The 19,219-nt window shown below is 44.1% G+C and overlaps 2 protein-coding genes across 4 annotated transcripts in view; both read left to right on the top strand.

The window, feature by feature from the left end:
- Positions 1-16,467, top strand: part of ACRBP (acrosin binding protein) — a 19,991-nt gene extending 3,524 nt beyond the window's left edge. Inside the window, exons 5-10 of one of the 3 annotated variants that reach the window (XM_027843341.1) lie at positions 1,196-1,454; positions 1,939-2,107; positions 2,777-2,956; positions 3,106-3,273; positions 14,381-14,473; positions 16,353-16,467. In XM_027843341.1, coding sequence (XP_027699142.1) covers positions 1,196-1,454; positions 1,939-2,107; positions 2,777-2,956; positions 3,106-3,273; positions 14,381-14,473; positions 16,353-16,457 — 974 coding nt within the window. In that variant the 3' untranslated portion in view covers positions 16,458-16,467. Of the gene's footprint in view, positions 1-1,195; positions 1,455-1,938; positions 2,108-2,776; positions 2,957-3,105; positions 3,274-7,652; positions 7,737-8,256; positions 8,724-14,380; positions 14,474-16,352 lie in introns of those variants that run through there. The other 2 variants (XM_027843340.1, XM_027843342.1) reach the window with 2 other exon arrangements.
- A 7-nt stretch (positions 16,468-16,474) lies between these two features.
- Positions 16,475-18,552, top strand: LPAR5 (lysophosphatidic acid receptor 5). The gene has a single exon (XM_027843343.1). It carries the CDS (start codon positions 16,488-16,490, stop codon positions 17,586-17,588), a length of 1,101 nt encoding a protein of 366 aa, XP_027699144.1. The 5' UTR covers positions 16,475-16,487; the 3' UTR covers positions 17,589-18,552.
- The last annotated feature ends 667 nt before the right edge of the window (positions 18,553-19,219 follow it).

The raw sequence follows: 19,219 nt of genomic DNA, 5'->3' as shown, positions 1-19,219 counted from the left end.
CACACACACACACACACACACACACACACACACACACACACACACACAACTTATGTGTATGTGTATATTTTATTTTCTTTTACAGATGAGTCCTTTTCTACTTTCTTTGATCTCTCTTTTATGGACCCAGGAATGGTACTGCTGAGTCAAAGAATATGCACAGTGTAATAACTTTTGGGGATATATTTCTAAATTGCTTTTGCAGAATGACTGCAAAATTCATAGTGCTGCTAAAACTGCATTAATGTACCTGTTTTCCCATAATCCCTCAGCATTTGTAATTTTCCTTTTTTTTTGTCAACTTTGCCAATCTTATGGCAGTGAAGTAGAACCCCACATTTTCATTTCTGTACTTTAATGATTTAGGGCATTTTAAAATTAGGCTACTGATAGCTTAGATTTCTTCCTCTGAAAACTACTTGTTCGTGTTCTTTGACCATTTATCATTTGGAAAAGACTCTTATTCTTATAAATTTCCATCTGCTCCCAATATATTTTGGATATAAAACCTTTACCACAGAAATATGCAGCAAAAGTTTTTGTTTTGTTCTATTTTCCCCAGTTACCTTCTTCCTTTCTAATTTTAAGTGCATTGGTCACGTGGGGTCTAAAGACCTACGTTATGCTTCCTGGTTTGAGTCCTTCTGTCTCCCTTTGTACTCAGTTTCCTCTTCTGGGTTAAATTAGATAGTCTCAAAGTTCCCTTATAGCTCCAACATTCTTTAATTTAAATATGGTGGTGTTGGTGTGATAGGGAAGCAGGGGTTAAGGAAGAAAGAGGGGAATGGTGCTAGGGGTGGTGGGATGGTATCAAAAACAGTACTTCCCTCTCACTACCAGTTTGCCAATTTTCATGTCCTATGTGGAATATGTATTTTTAAATTTTAAATTATTTTATTTTAACAATAGTATTTGTTTCTGTACTTAACACATTTCTGAACCCATGCTTTTTTTTTTGAACCCATGCTTTTTACATCTATGAATGTATGTATCTGATTCAGTCTATGTTTATTTCTACCTATATATTTAGTTGTGCACCTATATGCACATGGAAATGTTCAGGTGAATGTGAGTATAGTCAATAGTATATTGTCAGCATGAGCCTGAAATAGGGGAGAGAAATCTTCAGAGGCTGCCCTGCCTAATTGTTTCCTCCCTTCCATTCTTTTCTCCTCTCTTTCTTTCTCCATGGCAGCAGATAGGCTGAACCCTAAAACCTGGTATGAACAGCTTCACACAGACACAAAACAGCTACTACAGCCCTCCCTCTCCTTGGAAGGGAAGAGGAGGGAGGCTCACACAAGATCTCCCAATGGCCCCTCTACCAACCAGATGAGGGAGGAGGATGCTAGCTCTGCAGTGCTGGAAGGCATCAGGGAACTCATTCAATCAGCCCAGTCTCTGAGGGGCCAGAAAGTGACCCCCCAAGTTGATGAAGAGGATTCTTCTGGAAGGTAAAAGATAATGAGAGGTTCCCTCAAATACCATTCTGTAGATTCGTGTAGCAGTCTCACCTCCCCAGGCCAAGCCTGAGTTCTTTCAGATCCACCAGGACTTCTGAAGCTAATTTATTGTCTCACCCTTACTCTGCCTTTACCCGACCTGATTTTGTAGGCACTATTGGCATGGGCAAGAGGGAGAAGGGTCATGTACCCATTCATTTCAGTGGAAGATACACTGAACCTGAAAGGCTGAAAATCTGGATTCTAGTTCTGGTTCTGCAACCTTCAGCTTTCCTACCCTCAGTTTCCTCATCTGTAAAATGAGAGTTGGATCAAATGATCTCTAAGGTTCTTTTCAAGGAGTTAGGTTTGTGGCCTTGTGTTGGGTGGCTGATGGAAGGAAAAATATGGGTATATGTTTTACTCTTTTTTTTTTTTAATTCTCATTGCTGCCTTTTGTCTTTGTGTTATGGTGCATATGTCTTTCTGTCTACAGAACTTACCCCCACACTGCTCAGATATCTTCCTCAAATCTTCTCTCTGTGCCTGGAGAGGAGGCCCTGTGGGTGTTGTGTTACGCAATCCTTTCAAGCAGCTGCCCTGATAACCCATTGACCAAAATCTGGCAACATATTGAAGAACAGATTTATGGCGTCGGGAACATGGTATTCAATTCAGCTTGATCGAGCAGGAATGTATTTAGTGTGACCAGCACTGTAAAATATGGAGGATGGCCTCTGTCTATTAACTCCTACCCATTCTGCCTACCCTATTATGCCCTCTCCAATGTGGCATCCAATTTTTAAAATTGCATTCAACAGACATCATTTTTAGTGCCTCTTATGTACAATGCATTGTGCTAGGCTATGAAGTAATTAATTTCTGATTCTTCCCTTTTTCTGTAAAGGGTTTTTCCTTTCATAACTTTGTGAATGAAAGGTAAAGACCTCTTAACCTGACAACCATTCCAGAGTTTGCAGGGACTTCAATTTGGTTGTTCAGATCCCTAAATTGATGAGACCAGATTCTAGTCTTAGAATCCAGCTGTGCACCTTTCTTCTTGGCATTTACTGATCCAGTTCTCCTCTTTTCCTCCCCTTACCCTGAACCTTACCTCTGATATCCAGAGAATCCGGATCCCATTCCAGGGAACCTGAGACTTGGATCTAGTTTTATTGTCTCCCTACTTGTCCTTGCCCATTTAACTGCATATTTTTCTTCTTCCTCTTTTGTAAGGTATTTACATCTAGAATTAATTCCCAAAGGTTGTTCTTGGATGGGAGAGGGAGACTATAGCCCAGTATTTCTTCTTTCATTGCCTTCTCTGCCTCCAGGTGTGTGATAGCTTTGGGCGACGACACATGGACACTTGCCAATTTTGTGCATTCTGCTCCCTGAAGCTAGAGCAATGCCAGTCAGAGGTACTTCTGAAGCGGGAGCCCTGCAGTGAAACCCATAATGCAGAGTTTCTCAGCCCCCTGCTCTCTGGCCAGCATGTCATCACAGACGTACAGGTACCTAATTTAGGCAGCCATGACCACAGGGAACTCATTGCTCAGGATAATCATAGCTCTGGGGCTTTTTTGGGGAGGTAAGATCATGGCCTTGGGGCAGTGCTGAGAAGGTTTAAGGAGGAGACGAATATATTTACACTGTATTGCAGGTGGGCCCTGTAATACAGGGCCAGTATTATGGCCTGGAGTTGTATAGGGGGCTTCGCATGGACTTCTGGTGTGGTCAGCTGGCCACGAAAGGCTGTGAGGACACCTGGGTCTCCAAATGGCTACAGACTGAGTTCCTCTCTTTCCAGGATGGAGATTACCCCTCCAAGGTCAGAACTTTTCCCTGCACCAGCTAGGTGGCGTAATGAATAGAGCACAGGCCCTAGATTCAGGAGGACCTGAGCTCAAATCCCACCTCAGACACATAACACACTTACTAGCTGTGTGAACCTGGGCAATTCACTTAACCCCCATTGCCCAACAAAAAAAAAGCAAAAAAAAAAGAAAGGTACCTTAGGGATCATCTGGTCCAGACTCTTGATTTTTTGAGAAAAAAGAGCCACTGAAGAAATAAGGCCCACATAGGTTAAGTGATTTGTCCACTGCTACAGAGTAACAGAGGTAGATTTAGACTCAAGTCTTTTTCCAAATTTAGAGCATTTCCAATATGCTTTATTGTTAGTTGCCTATGGTTTAAAGAAGGGGCGAGATTTGGGTTCTATATCTAGCCCTCACAATGTGACCTTAGTATCTTTAATTTGGCTCAATAACCTTGGAAACAAAAGAGCTGCTCTTTCTTCACTTCACGCAACCTCCCTTTCCCAAAGGAATGAGAAGATTAACTCCCGTACTTGAAAGGAGAGGCAGAGTCATAGAATAGTAGAACGTTTACTGAACTTGGGGCTTTTGCCAGCTCTGCCATTAACTAACTGTTTCACCTTAGACACGTCACTTAACTATCCTGGGCCTTAGTTTCCACATCTGGAAAATGAATGATTTGGACTAGATGATCTCAGAAATCTCTTTTGGTTCTAAAATCCTATTATACAGACTCCTAAGATCATAAATTTAGAGTTGGAGGAGACTATCAAGGCCCACAAGACTGTAAAGTCCAATCTCCTTATTTTACAAATGAGGAAACTGAAGTTGTGACCTTCCCAGAGTCACACAGCTAGTAAATGTCTGAGGCAGGATTTGAGCCCAGTTCTTCCTGACTACAAGTCCAGTTCTCTGTTTATTATACCATGCTCTGCCTCCTTTCCTTTTCCCCTTCTTCCTCTAGTATTCTGTTTCCTCATATCACTGACCCAACTCTCGCCCTACTTTCCTAAATCATCCTTTTTTTCTACCAGACATATTAATCCTACCATGTGGATACTTCTCCTCTCCCTCCTACTATGAGTTCAGCAAGAGAAAGAGAAGCATAAGGAAGAATAGGGAGGCCAAGAGGGGATTAGTAATTGCCCCATTACTCAGACCTTAGCTGTTAATCAGAGACACTGATTAACTTCCACCTTTTCATCCTCTCCAGAAAGATAGGCTGTCTCTTCTCCAGTAGGTACCATGAACCCTCTCACTGAAAGGCCAGCAATCTCATTGATTGGCCAAGAATAGGCCCCAGACCAAACCCCACTTGGTCATTGTTTGGGCCCTGATTGATTCAGAGTGAGGGTAAATAGGAATTATTTCTGTTTTAGCCAGAAAACTAGAGAGTCTTCCCCTCCCAGTTTGATTTTTTTTTTTTCTGGACTAGAACAAGAACTGTGAAGTACCCCCAACACCCCATCCCCTTACTGGAGACCGTCACCACCACCACTTCTATTCCTAATCCCTTCTCCTTATATGGCCTACTCTAGCCACTTCCCCAGTAAGAGAATCCCCAAGTAGCCACTTCTCACCTTTCTTGGCTTCTGGTCCTTCTCCCTAGCAATTGGACTGTCAGTGAGAGGAGCTTAGTACAATGGAAGGAGCATTAGACTTGGAGACAGATTATTGACTCTTCTGTCTACCACCCCTTAGTTTTAGACAAGTTTATTGGCCTGTAAAATAGGGGTAATAATAACTAGCACTATCTCCTTCACAACCTTGTCATGAGGTTCAAATGAAACCATGTATGAGAAGGACTCTATAAATGTGGGCTATTATTATTGGGACCTAGAGACTGAGAGCTGGGTGAGAGAAGAGAAGAAGGTGCTTTGGACCTATAGTCTTTTGGAGTGTGAGCAAGGGTGTGTATAGAATTAGAGGAGGAGCAGTGAGGTAGCACAATGGATAGAGCTCCGGCCTTGGAGTCAGGAGGACCTGAGTTCAAATTGAGCCTCAGACATTTGACACTTACTAGCTGTGTGACCCTGGGCAAGCCGCTTAACCCCAATTTCCACACCAAAGGAGGATGACCTTTGTTGAAGGCCCATTTCTCAAGTCCTTCATATACCACTTCCTGTGACACTTTTGAGGGACGATGTTCTAAGAAAGTGAGAATGATGGTACATGGTGGACAAGATGAAAAGAGGATCTAAGTGATATTATGTTTAGGTGGATTTGGAACTGGTTAAGTGAACAGTGGTGATTAATGAATTAGGATCAAAATGGGGAGGATATTAGCTAAGTATGCTACTGGGGCTTTGTGCTGTTCTTCATTGTTGTTTTTTTTTTTCAGTTATATAGATACTGGATGGGTGTCATGCTTTATTTATCAAATATGAAAATGAAAGGGAGCAATAGCTAATAATAGCTCACATTTGAAAAGTCTTAAGGTTTATTCAGCACTTTCCTAGTGAATAGAGTATAGGACTTGAATCTCACCTTAGATACTTTCTAGCCTGAAATCATGATCAAGTCACTTATTATCCCTGAATCACAGTTTCCTCTTTGGCATAATGGGGATAATAGTCCCTATCTCAGAGTGTTATTGTGTAAGGCTTAAAAGAGATGACAGATAAGCAAACAAACAAAAAATTTTGTCAAGATTTGACAGAGGCTGCCCCTCTCAAGCACAGATCTTGCCATCTCTGTTGATGGAAGGAATCCCCACATTGAGGGTTCCCAGATTCTTTCCAAAGATGTGTATCACAGTGTTGACATACTGAATTTGCAGTGCACTAGAAAACCCAACTCATTTCCATGTAAATTATTTTCTAGCCACGTGTTCCCCCATTCTTTATTCATACAACTGATGCCAACCTAAGGGTAGGACCTTATATTTATCTCTATTAATATGTTAATCTAATTAATTGTGCTATCCCATTATATTTGACCCATTACTTAAGCTCCTCAAGATCTTTTTGGATTCTTTTTCTGTCATTTATATTTGCTGGAGTCTATGTGTTGACAGGCAGCAATGGTAAAGGGAGAAAGGGGCTAGACATGGAGTCAGGGGACATAGGTTTGATTGTACAACTTACTTAACTTCTCTGAGCCTTAGTGTCTTTATCTGTAAAATGGAAACAATCCCATTTACCTTGGCTGTCCCACAAGGTTCAGTGATCCTAATAGCTGATATTTAACAAAGCACTTCCTCTGTATCATTTTATTTGGTCCTTATGACAACCCTTGGAGTCTGGTGCCATCTCTGATATCATTTTACAGATGAACAAACTAAGACTCAAGAGAGGTTAAATGACTTGCTATGGGTCACCCATTTTCTAAGTGTCAGAGTCAATATTCATTCAAGTCCAGCATTCTAACCATTGAACCAGATTAGGGAACTCCTACCAGGAGTGGGGAACCTGCAGCCACACGTGGCCTTCTAGGTCCTTGGGTGTGGCCTTTTGACTGAGTCCAAGTTTTACAGAACAAATCCTTTTATTAAGGGGATTTGTTCTGTGAAGTTTGGATTCAGTCAAAGGACTGAATATTTTCAGCCTTGAGGCTGAAGGTTCCCCACCTCTGTCCTAAGTAGAGTAAGGAGACTGGAAGACATGTCTTATAAACATCAGTTAAAGGGACTGTGTATGGTTACCATGGAGAAATGAAGACTTAGAAGGAATATATATCTTCAAATATTTGAAGAACCATGGTTAAAAACAAGGAATTAAGCTTGTTATACTTAAACCCTAGTAGAGGGCAGAACTAGAATTCATAAGTAAAAGTTTCAGAGAGACAGCTCTTGCTCAACATAAGGAAAATCTTTCCAACAATTTTTGTTGATGAGTTGTTTCAGTCATGTCTGACTTTTTTTTTTCCCCAAGGTAATCGGGGTTAAGTGACTTGCCCAAGGTCACACAGCTAGTAAATATCATGAGTCTGAGGCCAGATTTGAACTCAGGTCCTCTTGACTCCAGGGCCCGAGCTCTATCCACTGTGCCACCTAGCTGCCCTACAATTAGAACTGTTCAAAAGTGGAATGGACTGTCCCAGGAGAGAGTGGTTTCCCCATTTAGTAGAAGTCTTCAAGGAGAGGCTAGGTGTCAGAGATGTTTTAAAGGGATTCATTCTTTAGGTGTGAGTTACTAGATCACCACTGAATTCTCTTTCCGCTAGAGAAGGCAGTGTGATAGTGTGGAAAGAGCGTAGGATTTGGAATCAGATATAAGGGAATTAGAGTATAAGCCCTGGCTCTGACACTTATCATTGGAATGACCATGGATTGGCAAGTTATCTCAACTTTCTTTGTCTCAGTTTCATCATCTGTGATTTTTATTATGGAAATGTGATTTGTCATTTCTCTTCTACCCCCTTACCTTCTTATCCCCAACTCCTGGTCTAGATCTGTGACTCGGACCATATTCAGTACCCCAACTACTGTGCTTTTAAAAGCTACCAGTGTCTGCTTCGTAACCAGTCCAAGAAGGTGAGTCCATCCTGGATTTGCCCTACCCCGATGTAGGCCTCATCCCATGACCAAATCCTGCCCCCACCCCAAGCAGGCTAGTCTCTTGTGAGATCTTCTGAGAATTGCTAGAAAGCAGAGAATAGTTCTCTCCACACATACCTCTTTCCTTTTTTTTTGTTCCAAGCCTCCATCCAGAGCCTCTTCATTGACTCCCTAATTCTTAGGAAAAAACAAGGCATTTCCTAGATGAGAAATGGGATAAGACAGTAGAGAGGGTTAGTGGAAGCAGTTAAGTATAGTGGTGAAAGCATTGGATTGGGAGTTAAGAAACCTGGTTCTAATCCTGGTCCTTTGACTATTATCTATGTGACCTTAAGCAAGTCCAGGCCTCAATGTCCTCATCTGGAAGATGACTGGATAGATGATCTCAAAGGTGCCTTACGGCTCAAGCATTCTATGAGTTCAGTTCTATTCCTTCTCCTCCATCTTGCATCCTGCTGTCCCATATCCTTCTCTTCCTTCTATAATATCCACAAAGGTGTTCCGCCTGGGATGTTTAAAGAATGAGACATATTCAGTACTGAACATAGCTGAAGGCGAAGAGGCTATACTGCTCTGGAGCCGGGAGTTTAACAGTGTAACCCTGGGCCAAGGGGGATGAACTTGGAAACCAAAGAATATCAGAGGTTATGGTCCCTTGGATCTGCCCCAGTGTTCTTCATTCTCTAAATTTTTCCCACACCCAACCCCTTCTCCAGCCTCATTCCTTCAAATACACTATCCCTCTTGGACCCCTTGGAGAGATCTTAGACCCTCAGGCTGGCCTCAGCCAGTCCAGCCCTCCCAGGCTCTTGTCATCTGGCCCCTGACCCCACTCTCACATTGTCCCTGGGAATGAGGCAACAGAGAAGGACATTTGCTGTTATAATAAGGAATTCTAGCTGCCTTATACCTGTACTCCCCAAAAAGGTGCCTGTAAATAAAGCCTTTATTTTCAATCTTGGATCCAATTTTGTCTGTGATCCCTTTGTCCTAGCACTGCACAAAAATCCTGAGAAACCTATGCCCCATGTTGTATAATTGGGTTATAGAGGAAAAACCTGTCTCGTCTATGGGGTATAAAGGAAGCAACTTCCTGCCATTGGAAGTTGAAAGTGTAAGCAAATTTGGAGAGTGTGATTAATGCAGATCTTGGATCCCACTGATCCAGTGGTTAAGAATGTTGCTCATCTCTGGTGCCTAAAGGCGTCCCCACATCTGGGTAGCTGGAGTCTCCAGGGTCTTCTATGTAATCAATAAATCAAGAAGCATTTATTAAGCACTTACTATAAACTAGGCATTGGGCTAAGCACTAGGGATACAAGGAGTTTACATCCTAAAGGGGAAGACAATCTGTAAATCAGTCCATGTGAGATCAATACATGTGTCTGAGAAGGGAAGGCACTAGCTGCTGTGGGAATTGGAAAAGGCCTCCTGAAGGAGGGGTCTCTTAAACTGAGTCTTAAAGGAATCCAGAGGGTCTAAGGGTCAGAAATGAGGAGTATTTCCAGGCCCTTCGGTGGGGGGGGGACGTAGGGGGGAGGTGGAAGGGGGGAACTGGCAATGAGTACAAAGGCATGGAGGCTGGAGATGGCGGTGTCTTGTATGAGGAATAATTAATCGCAGAGTGTAGCTGGATTGTGGAGGACATTCTAGACAAAGTCCAGAAAGATGGGAAGGGGTTAGCTTGCAAACAGTTTTAAAAGCCAGACAGAGGAGTCTCTATCTGATCCTGAGAAAACAGGAAGACACTGCAGTTTAGTGAGTGTGGGGGAGAGGGGGACATGGTTAGTTAGACTTGTGCTTTAGGAAAATCCCTTTGGCAGATGTGTGGAGGATGGATTAAAACAAGCAGAGACCTCAAGCAGGAGTCCACTGCAGGAATCCAGCTGAGAAATGATTAGGGCCTAACCTAGTAGTTAGCAGGTAGCACTGTGATTGGCAAGAAGGACACAGAGGGCTGGTCATGGTGGCAGGTACCTGTAATCCCAGCTCTTAGGCTGGTGGATCTGAGCTCCAGTAAACTGTACTGAGAGGTAGTCTGAATTCAATTTACCATTAATCCAGTGAGCCCCCTTCCAGCTGAGGACCACCAAGTTGCTTGAGGGGCTGATTGTAAATGGACCAGATCAAAACTTAGAGTGGGACCCTGCCCTGAGCTTCCAGCATGGACAAGATAAGGAGGCCATCTCTCTGTCTCTCTCTCTCTGTCTCTCAGAATAAAGGGGACAGATACCAGAGACATCTGTTGGCCATAGATTAAAATTACACGAGACCTGGGTTTGGAGGGGAAGCTAAGAATTCCGTTTTGGACATGTTGAGTTTGAGATATCTGTGCTGTGGGATATCCAGTTCGAAATATATGTTAGGCAGTTAGGGATGAGAGACTGGAGCTCAGGATAGAAAGAATGGGCTGGGTAAATATATCTAGGAATCATTTACATAAAGGAATGATTGAATCCGTGGGAGCTGAGGTAGGGGACAAACATTGTTCCATTTACCTTTCAGGGAGCTCATATTTTACCCCTTCCCCAAGGCAAAGAAAGCCCTCCTCTAAGAAACTCTGCCCTGACATTTGCCCAGCCTCCTCAATGGACTGTTGTCCCACCCTTATTGTGTGCATATTGGTGTGACTCCTTTTATTACCCTTGGACATTTCCTGGGTACCAACAGTCTAAGGGCCACTGGGTAAACGTGAGTCCTCCTCATGTGCTGAGTGATCTTACGGATCCAAAGAAGGGCAACTGCAAAGAGAAGCAGAAGCAATGATTATTATTCATCTGATGTCAGCAAAGTGGGTATGTCAGGAAGTCTTCCCAGAAAAAAAAAAAAAAAAGTACTTATGTGGAGGAGTTATCTGAAGGCGGGAAAAACATCGCTTGATGGGCAAGGAGAGGCAGGTCTATGTGTGCCTATCTATTTCTGCGTGTGTCCATTCCTTTGTTTGCATGTATCTGTTCCTGTGTGTGCATGTATCTATTCTTGTGTGTGCATGTATCTATTCCTGTGAATGCATCTAAACGTGTCTCTGTGTGTGTCTCTCCTTCCCCCCTGCTTGGGATCAGTTATGTGCTGGGAACAGGAAAAGGACATGCCAGGATATGCTAGGGTGGGTGTGTTTAAACCTGCTTCTAGAGCAGGTCCTACCAGCCCAGCTTGGAGAGTACAGCGGAAGCAAGCACCAGGTATCGGCAGAGCAGTGGTGAATACAGGTATGGGGGTGTCACTGGCAGGGGTGGGGTGAACCCCATAGTAGTACACACAGACCCCCTAGGAATGGGAGTGATTGGGGAAGGTGATGGATGATGGCCTCTGTCCCCTGAGAATGTATCCGAACGAAATACAACTCAAACCAAAACCACCATTCATAGATGAATGGAGTCAGGCCCCAGAGTTTTGAGAACTATATCCAGGAAACTCCTCACTAGGAAACCCCTTCTATGGCCCAGGGTCTCCTCTCTTGGGTCTCTTAACTAGGCATAGTTCTTTTGAGTTCCCTGTCCCAACTCCCTACTTCTATACTCTTCTTAATGCCCACATTCCTTAGCAGCCTTTTAGGTTTCTCAGAGTTTTCAACTAGCATTGCCCCACCCAGCTCCATTTTCCTGAGTCAGTGCCCTATACTTTCCTACCATCTCTTTGTCCCTAGTCAAAAGCTCACTTGTCTGTTGTATTCCCCTAAGATCTTTGTTGTCACCTGGGCTGATAGCAATATGCTACCCCTCTACAGTAACTATGGTGCAACAGGAGGCTTCTCAAAATACTGGCTTAACTCAAAGGTAGCTAATAGGGGAGGTACTATGCGGACGAGATTTTGGAGTAGACGTGGTTTTATGGCACTTGTCCAAGCCTACATGTACGTAGTTTTCTATCTTGTCTGTATATAGGGCTAGTCAATTTTTTTTTTTTTTTGCAGTCTGTGCCCTTAGCCACTTTGTTCCTTAACTCTGACCTTTGGGAAAATGGAGATAAGGACAGGTGGGGAGACCCAGAGACCCAAAGACTAATCACAGTGGTTGATATTTATATTTCACTTTATTATATTTACAAAGTACCTAACAACCGTATGAACTAGGTAGGATAAATATTATCAACCAATTTACAGATAAGGAAACTGAGGTTCATAGATATGAAGGTACTTGTGTATAGTCACAAGACTAGTAAATGACAGGACTCAAGTCTAGATCTTCTAGATTCAAGTTCTTTGCTCTTTCCATTATACTAGGTAACCCTTGTATTCACAGACTAATTCACTAATCTTAGAGACACAGCCTCATACTATATGGAAACATTGGGACTCAGATCCATCTCTAGACACAGACTCTTCCCCTTCCTCCCTGATATGAATGAATGTAAAAAGGCTGTGAAGATGGACTATGATGTTGGAAATTTGGAGGGAGGAAGAAACCATGTGAGATCTGAGCACTAAACTGCGCCAGGAGCACAGCAGGAGGAGCTACAGGTGTTCAGGGGAGAGAGGAGCCCCTGAAAGCTTCTTTAAAGGGCTGAGTCCTGAGCTGGGCCTTTTATGTGTGCTGACCTGACCTGACATTTACTAAGGGCATCATATCAAACACATGCTCACAAAGGTCGCGCTTCATGAATCAAAATTGTCATTCCTCTTGGTTGATTATTCGTTGTCTGAGCTGTTAAAAATAGGGAGTTAGGAAGTATGTATAGCATCCAGAAAGCAGGTGAGGTCAATCCTCAGGAGGCTGAGCCTTGTCCAAGGTGGCCAACAGAGAGGTCAGAATAGCTAGGGAACTTAAAAGCTTTCTCTGGAAGAAACCTAAGAGATCATCTTATCCAAAATCCTCATTCTACAGATGAGGAAACTGAGGCCCCAAAACATTAAGTGACTTGCCCAGCGTCACACAGAAAGTGCCAGAGCTAAGATTCAGACTCACTTCCTCTGAGTTGCTCTTTCTGTTGCCTCTTTAGGAAAACAAAAAAACAAAAAACCTGGCCTCGGGCTAGCTCTAAGCCCGAGAGAAGGAAATAAATGGATCTTAGGCACTAATTTTTTGTAAACCTTCCTTCCAACATTTCTGGAAAGCACCCATACATCACATTCCGCATCTTGTACAATGTCTTCTCTAGGTAGAGAAGGGCTAAAGCACAATTTTAGGCTGGAAAGAACAGAGGGTTTGGGCCTGGGATACGGAGAGTGATGTAGTGGAAATGAGACTTAACTTCACTAGGAGTCAGCTGGTTGTTGCAGTGCATATTACACTGGACTTGGAGTAAGGAAGACCTGAGTTCAAATCCTGCTTCATACACTCGTTAGTTGTATGACTCTGGACAAGTCACATCTTCTGTGTCTCCTCTGTACAATGAGGTGGTTGGATTAACTCTTCACAACTTCAGAAAAATCAGTAATCAGTGAAACCAAAGGCCATCTCAGGGATCCATTTAACAGGATCATATATGTAGAGCTGACCTCGGAGGCCGGTTCAACCACTTCATTTTACAGATGGAGAAACAGAGGTTGAGAAGTTAAATGACTTGCCCCACATCACACAGGTCCCAAGTAGCAGAACTGAATCCAGGCCCTCTAACTGCAGACCTAACACATTTCGCACTGCTTCATCCTACCTCTCATTTTCCCTGTAGTCCTTTCCCAGCCTGTCTGTACCTCTCTATCCCATGAAAAAGGTCACCTCCATTATCCTGAAGACCCCTCCTGGGAAAAAGGCAAATGTATTGCTCTTCGTACAAGATGCGGAATGTGATATACGGGTGCTTTCCAGAAATGTTGGAATGAAGGTTTACAAAAAAATCTGCGCCTGTACTGTGAGCCAGACCTGCTGTTGCAGAGCATCAGGGTGTCTGAGGCCCGGATATTCAGGGGGCCAGACAGATAGCTGATAGTTAACACCAGCCAGAGTGGGTAGACAGCTGTGTATGTTCTATATTTCCTTTGAACTCAAACCAGATGGAATAGTTTCAACTTACTAGAGTAGAGTTTGAGGCCTGGCAGAATAAAGAATTTCCTGACTATCAGGGTGGTGAGGTACCAGTAAGCAATCAAGACTTTAAGAATATTTGGATTCTGTAGCTTCCCTCCTCCCTGAGGCCAATCCAGAATGGAGCTAGAGAGAGGGTAACTGTCTCAGAACTCCAGGAGGGTAATCCTTCCCATAATGTGCTGATTATAACAATAATTCACATTTATATAATACTTTAAGGTTTACAAAGCATTTTCTCAAACCACTGAAATCCAGAAAGTTGTGGGGGAGAGGGGTGTAAATCCAGGAGCTATGGGAAGGACAGAGTCCTTCTAGAACCCCTGAATGGTAGGTGGTGATAATGAACTTCGGGAGAGGAAGCCAAGGAGCCAGAGGGATGACTCTGAGATTTTGTGCCAGTAGGAGATGTGGTGGTGGCACTTCTATTAGAAATGAGGAAGTGGGGCAAAGTGATTTTCTATTTCTCTCTGACGTATACACACATCTTCTTGCTCCTCATCTCAGCCCAAAAGTTCTTTTTCCTTTTCCTTCCCTCCCCACCAACACCTCCAGCCAATAACCATCCACCAATGGGGTACCCAATGTAGAGGGGGGTGGAATGGAGGAATTCTTGGGCCTGTGCTATCTCCCTCATACTTCCTGTCTGCTGCATAGGACAACCCTGCCCTCCTCGCTTATCTCAGCAATGTGCAGAGCCCAGCCCAGCTCAGAACGCACTCAGATGGAGCACAGGGACCTACTGGACAGGTGAGAAGACTGTGCCTGGGGTAAAAGTGGGAGATGTAGAGGGAAGAGAGCATGGGAGATTCAAAGGAGGGGTTGCCGCATGCTGGAATCTGTATGGGAGATGTGGGAGAAAGTTTCTCAGGGTGATTGAGTATGTCTGACGGTGTAAATCTACCTTACTGTGTAGGATATGTATCAGCTGCATTTTCTGTGTATATTTGTATGTATGTGTATGTATGTATGTATGTATGTATGCATGTATGTGTATTTGTAAGCTCCTCGAGGGCAGGGTCCATATACTCTTACAGGTTCTAGCACAATGCTGGCTACAGGGTAAGCACTCAATAAATACTTGCTAACTGATCATTTCTGTGTCCCCTGTTTAATGTGTCTATACATTTTACTAGGTTTATGAGTTTAAGTGTACATTTCCTTGTTACTGGGCCTGTGTCCATCTCCCTTTGTACCTGTGAGTCTCTCTTTTTCCCTTGGTTTCAGATGTGTCTGGTGAAATGAGGCCCCAGGACTGGGGCAGCTGTTCTGTCTCTGTTCTCTGGCCTGTATTCTCCTACCTGCACCCTCCCCGCCTTCTTCGCTCCATACGTACAGACGGAGCCTTCTCTTTTTACCAGATGTGTTGGTTAGAGGAGGGAGATTTCAGCTGCTCCCGATCTATTCCCTTCTCCTCCCCCACCCATTTCAGTTTTCCTTCTCTTTCCCATTTGTCTTGGCACAGAGCCCACCTGCCCCACTGCAGGGCCCTAGGAACTAATCAAGTCAGAGAAAGGAATGGGGAGACTAGGGTAGGGAATTAGGGGAGGTAGGGAAAGGGGCAAAGCTCAGAAAACCCAGAGAATTCCAATATACAAAAAAAGATCAGTGAAGGGCTTTGCCATAGCAATTATATTGGGGGGTAAAATTAGTTTTGCTTTTAAAATAGTAGTTCTCCTGTTTCATTTATGTGTCTAATCAACTAGCATTTAAGTGCCCACTATGTGCCAAGTACTGTGTTTATAAGTCATTAATGACTTGATGGAGAGGGCCTGTGGAGACTGTAGCAGAATATAATAATGTAATAATAATAACTAACATTTATATAGCACTTACTATGTGCCAGGCACTGTGCTAAGCACATCACAATTATTATCTAAGCTTTAAAAGTGTTACATACTGTAGCTTTCTTATAGGAAAGGCCGCTAAAGTCCTCTCAATTAGAATGGAAGTTAGAAGGAAAATTGGATTTATACAAAGCTTTTCAGGAACCCAATCTTCTACATACTTGTGACATAACACTTGTGAAGATGATAGGATGTGGTTAAGGGACAGAACATGTCTCTGACAGGATGTGACAATTGTGTCCTAGTGTTTTGATCAACCTAGCAAATTCTATTGAGTACCTTCTATGGGCAGAGTACTGCATTAGAAGCCGTGGAAATGGAAAGTGTAGGAAAGTAGATGAACCCCTCAAGAGTTTACCATCTAATAGGAGAAACTTTATGGAGATATAATGGAAAGAGTGCTCATCAGCCTACCAGGAGTTGTAAACTGAGTACTTAAGTGCTCAGAGGACTTCAGAAATAAGGGAGAAGATTGTATATGTGTGTGAAAGAAACATTGGCTTGAAGTAAGAGGAAAAAAGGGAAGTAGGATGGTTTATGTATAATTTCAATTAGAGAAAGGAGGAAGTCAACTCATTTATATCTGGGTACAGATTTAGGGTAACTTGAAAAAGTAGTGGGATGGTTTCAGGACTTTCTGAAAATAATAATAATAATAATAATAATAAAAAATAGAAAGAAGTCCTACTTCCTGCTCCTGCTTCAGGTATTGAGTATGTCATGATATGTATATTTGTATGTCCTTTCTGGCTATTGAACTTGGGCTTCCTTTCACATTTCAGGTCCCCATTGTAACAAAAGAGGAGCACTGGAATATCTGGCTTCTCCCTGTTCCCTATACTCCATCTTGGTCGTACCTGGCCCTTCCTGCCCAGCGTGAGGGATAATGTACTTAGCTTAGCCCATCAATTGGGGAAATGTTGGCCAACACCTCCGATACCACTATCCCCACGTGCCCTGACTACCGCTTTAACCATCGCCTATATATGGTGGGCTATAGTCTGGTGCTTGCTGCCGGTCTACCCCTCAATGCCTTGGCACTATGGATTTTCCTCCGAGCCCTACAAGTCCACTCAGTGGTCAGTGTCTACATGTGTAACCTGGCAGCTAGTGACCTGCTTTTTACCCTTTCTTTGCCCCTACGTCTATCCTACTATGCCCTTCACCACTGGCCCTTCCCAGCCCTGCTGTGCCAGACAGCAGGGGCTGCCTTCCAGATGAATATGTATGGCAGCTGCATTTTCTTGGCCCTCGTCAATATGGACCGCTACATTGCAATCGTCCACCCCCTGCGGCTCCGCCACCTACGCCGGCCTATGGTGGCAAGATTACTCTGCCTGGGTGTCTGGGCCTTGATCTTGGTGTGCGCTGTGCCTGCTGTTTGGGTCCATGCCCCCTCACCCTGCTATTATAAGAACATCACTGTCTACCTGTGTTTTGAGAGCTTCAGTGAGAAATTGTGGCAGGGCAGGCTGCTGCCCTTGGTACTTCTTGCTGAAGGGCTGGGTTTCATACTGCCCTTGATTACCATGGTCTACTCTTCCAGTCGGGTCTTCTGGACCTTGGCCCGGCCCAGTACCACCAGGAATGAACGCCGTAGGAAAACAGTGCACCTTCTACTGGCTAACCTGGTCATTTTCCTCCTGTGCTTTGTGCCTTACAATACCACCCTGGCTGTTTATGGACTACTTCGGGGAAAGCTGGTAGATGCCAGCTCCGATGTCCAGAACAGGGTACGCCAGGTGTTGGTGGTGTTGGTAGTGTTGGCTAGTACCAACTGCGTCTTAGATCCCCTTGTCTACTATTTCAGTGCAGAGGGCTTCCGAAATACCCTTCGAAGCCTGAGAACTACACGATGGGTAAAAGTCAGAGCTGCCAACGGGCCTCGAGGACCACATGGGCATCGGGAAAGTGGTACAGCCTCCACTAATCTTGAGGATGCCTCTCACAGTGAGCTGCTCTCACGTACACCTCTGGAGAAGTCATTCAGTCAGTCCATCAAGGATTCAACCACCTGAGCAGAAACACTGGCTAAACTTCTCCCTTCAGCTCCCTTCTCATCCCCATTATGAGACTGCAAATGAGCAAGGCAGTGTGGGGAAGAGATCAGGTACCCAGACTCAGGTTTCAATCTTAGCCCTTATTTCCAGGAACAAACAAAGTATAAGTATAAAGAAGAAGGAATGCTATGGAACCATCTTTCTGGAAGAAGAGGAGAAATCCTTCCCTCCTTCCTCTGCCCAAAGATAGAGAAACCTGGATGCCCAAGTTCTAAATTTAGCCCACCTGAAATTACCCAGTTGAACAACCTGCTGAAAAGTCTCCTCACTAGAATTTTTTCTGCAAGTGGTGCTTCTTCATGCCACTGGGCCTTGGACCCCTTTATTTTGTTTTGGAGGGCTGGGGTGGTAGGGAGGGATGGGGTGGTCATAAGGACTAATAAAATTGGAGGTAGGCTCTACAGAGTCAATTTCCTTCTTGTTGTGTGGCCTAGAATAATCTATCTCTAAGCTCTGAGGTGGGGCAATGAGACAAGGTCAGGCTTGGTTTGTGGCAAAATTGTGAGGCAGAGAAATTGTCGTCAGAGTTCCTGATCTCCTTTCACCCACACCCAACACAGATACCCTGGGCCTTCATCTACCACGTTTCTTCTGCCTTTGAGAACAAAAGTGACCTAATCAATTCTTTCGCCTTACCTAAGTGAGAGCTATTCAATGACCACGATCCCCCAACCCCAAACTCGAGGTACTGCATTATTTAAAGATTAAAAATAGGATTACAGGGAGAGGGCAATGCTTAACACAAAGGAATGTGGCAATAACAGTAGAATCTCCTGCATCATTGGGGAGATATTTGGAGGTGGGGAGGCAAAGCCAGGAGCAGTAGGGTGGAGCTTGTTGGCTGCCCCAGCTTATAGAGAAAGGAGAACCACAGGAGAAATGAAAGGGAGAAATGCCCAATGTCAGAAATCTATCCTGGGGAGAGGGGAAAAGGAAGGGGGAGGGGGAGGGAGGGGTCAATGGGCAGGGAAGGGGGGACAGGGGAATGAGGGCCTCCCATAGGCAGGAGTATGCTGGGCTTCTTAAATTGTTGACATGCTCCCTGCCACCACTGCCATACCACCCACACACTAACACCCACCCACTCGAAAATTCCAACCAGAAGGGTAAAGTGAGGTGTTGCACGTATCTTCTGCCTCTGTGTCACGGTCTCTGTTTCTCTATGTGTATATTTCTATGAACATGTTATCCTTTGTATTTCTCTCTCTGTGTCATTGTTGCTTGATGAAGGGTCTTCTGTGTGTCCTTTTGAGGTCATTCCAAACTGTGTGATTTTTAAGGGTAAAATGACCCCTGGTGGCCAAACTGGAGAATTGGCTCAGATTCCTCTGCCCACTCTCTCCTGTTAAACTAGGAGGATGGCTGGTGGTTAGTGCCCATAATGGCTCTCATCCTGCCACAAGGAACCAAGTTTGGCATCCTTTCTGGAACTGTGCAAGCTCCTACAACAAAAAATGTGGGCTCCTTTCCATAGTTTCTATGATACTCACTGACAGGGCAGAAAAGGAGTGGCCAAATCCAGGGAAATGGAAAATGCATATGGCACTAGGAGCCCCTCACCCTCTGAGCTGGCCCTATTGGTGGGAGGT

The sequence above is a fragment of the Vombatus ursinus genome, unplaced genomic scaffold (assembly GCF_900497805.2).
Source record: "Vombatus ursinus unplaced genomic scaffold, bare-nosed wombat genome assembly UNPS02014906.1, whole genome shotgun sequence".
NCBI lineage: Eukaryota > Metazoa > Chordata > Mammalia > Diprotodontia > Vombatidae > Vombatus > Vombatus ursinus.
The sequence above is the reverse complement of the archived record's forward strand: the minus strand, read 5'-3'. Positions and strand labels throughout refer to the sequence as shown.

Excerpts from the sequence above, each read along its gene's own strand:
- LPAR5 (XM_027843343.1), top strand. The coding sequence starts at position 16,488 with ATGTTGGCCAACACCTCCGATACCACTATCCCCACGTGCCCTGACTAC.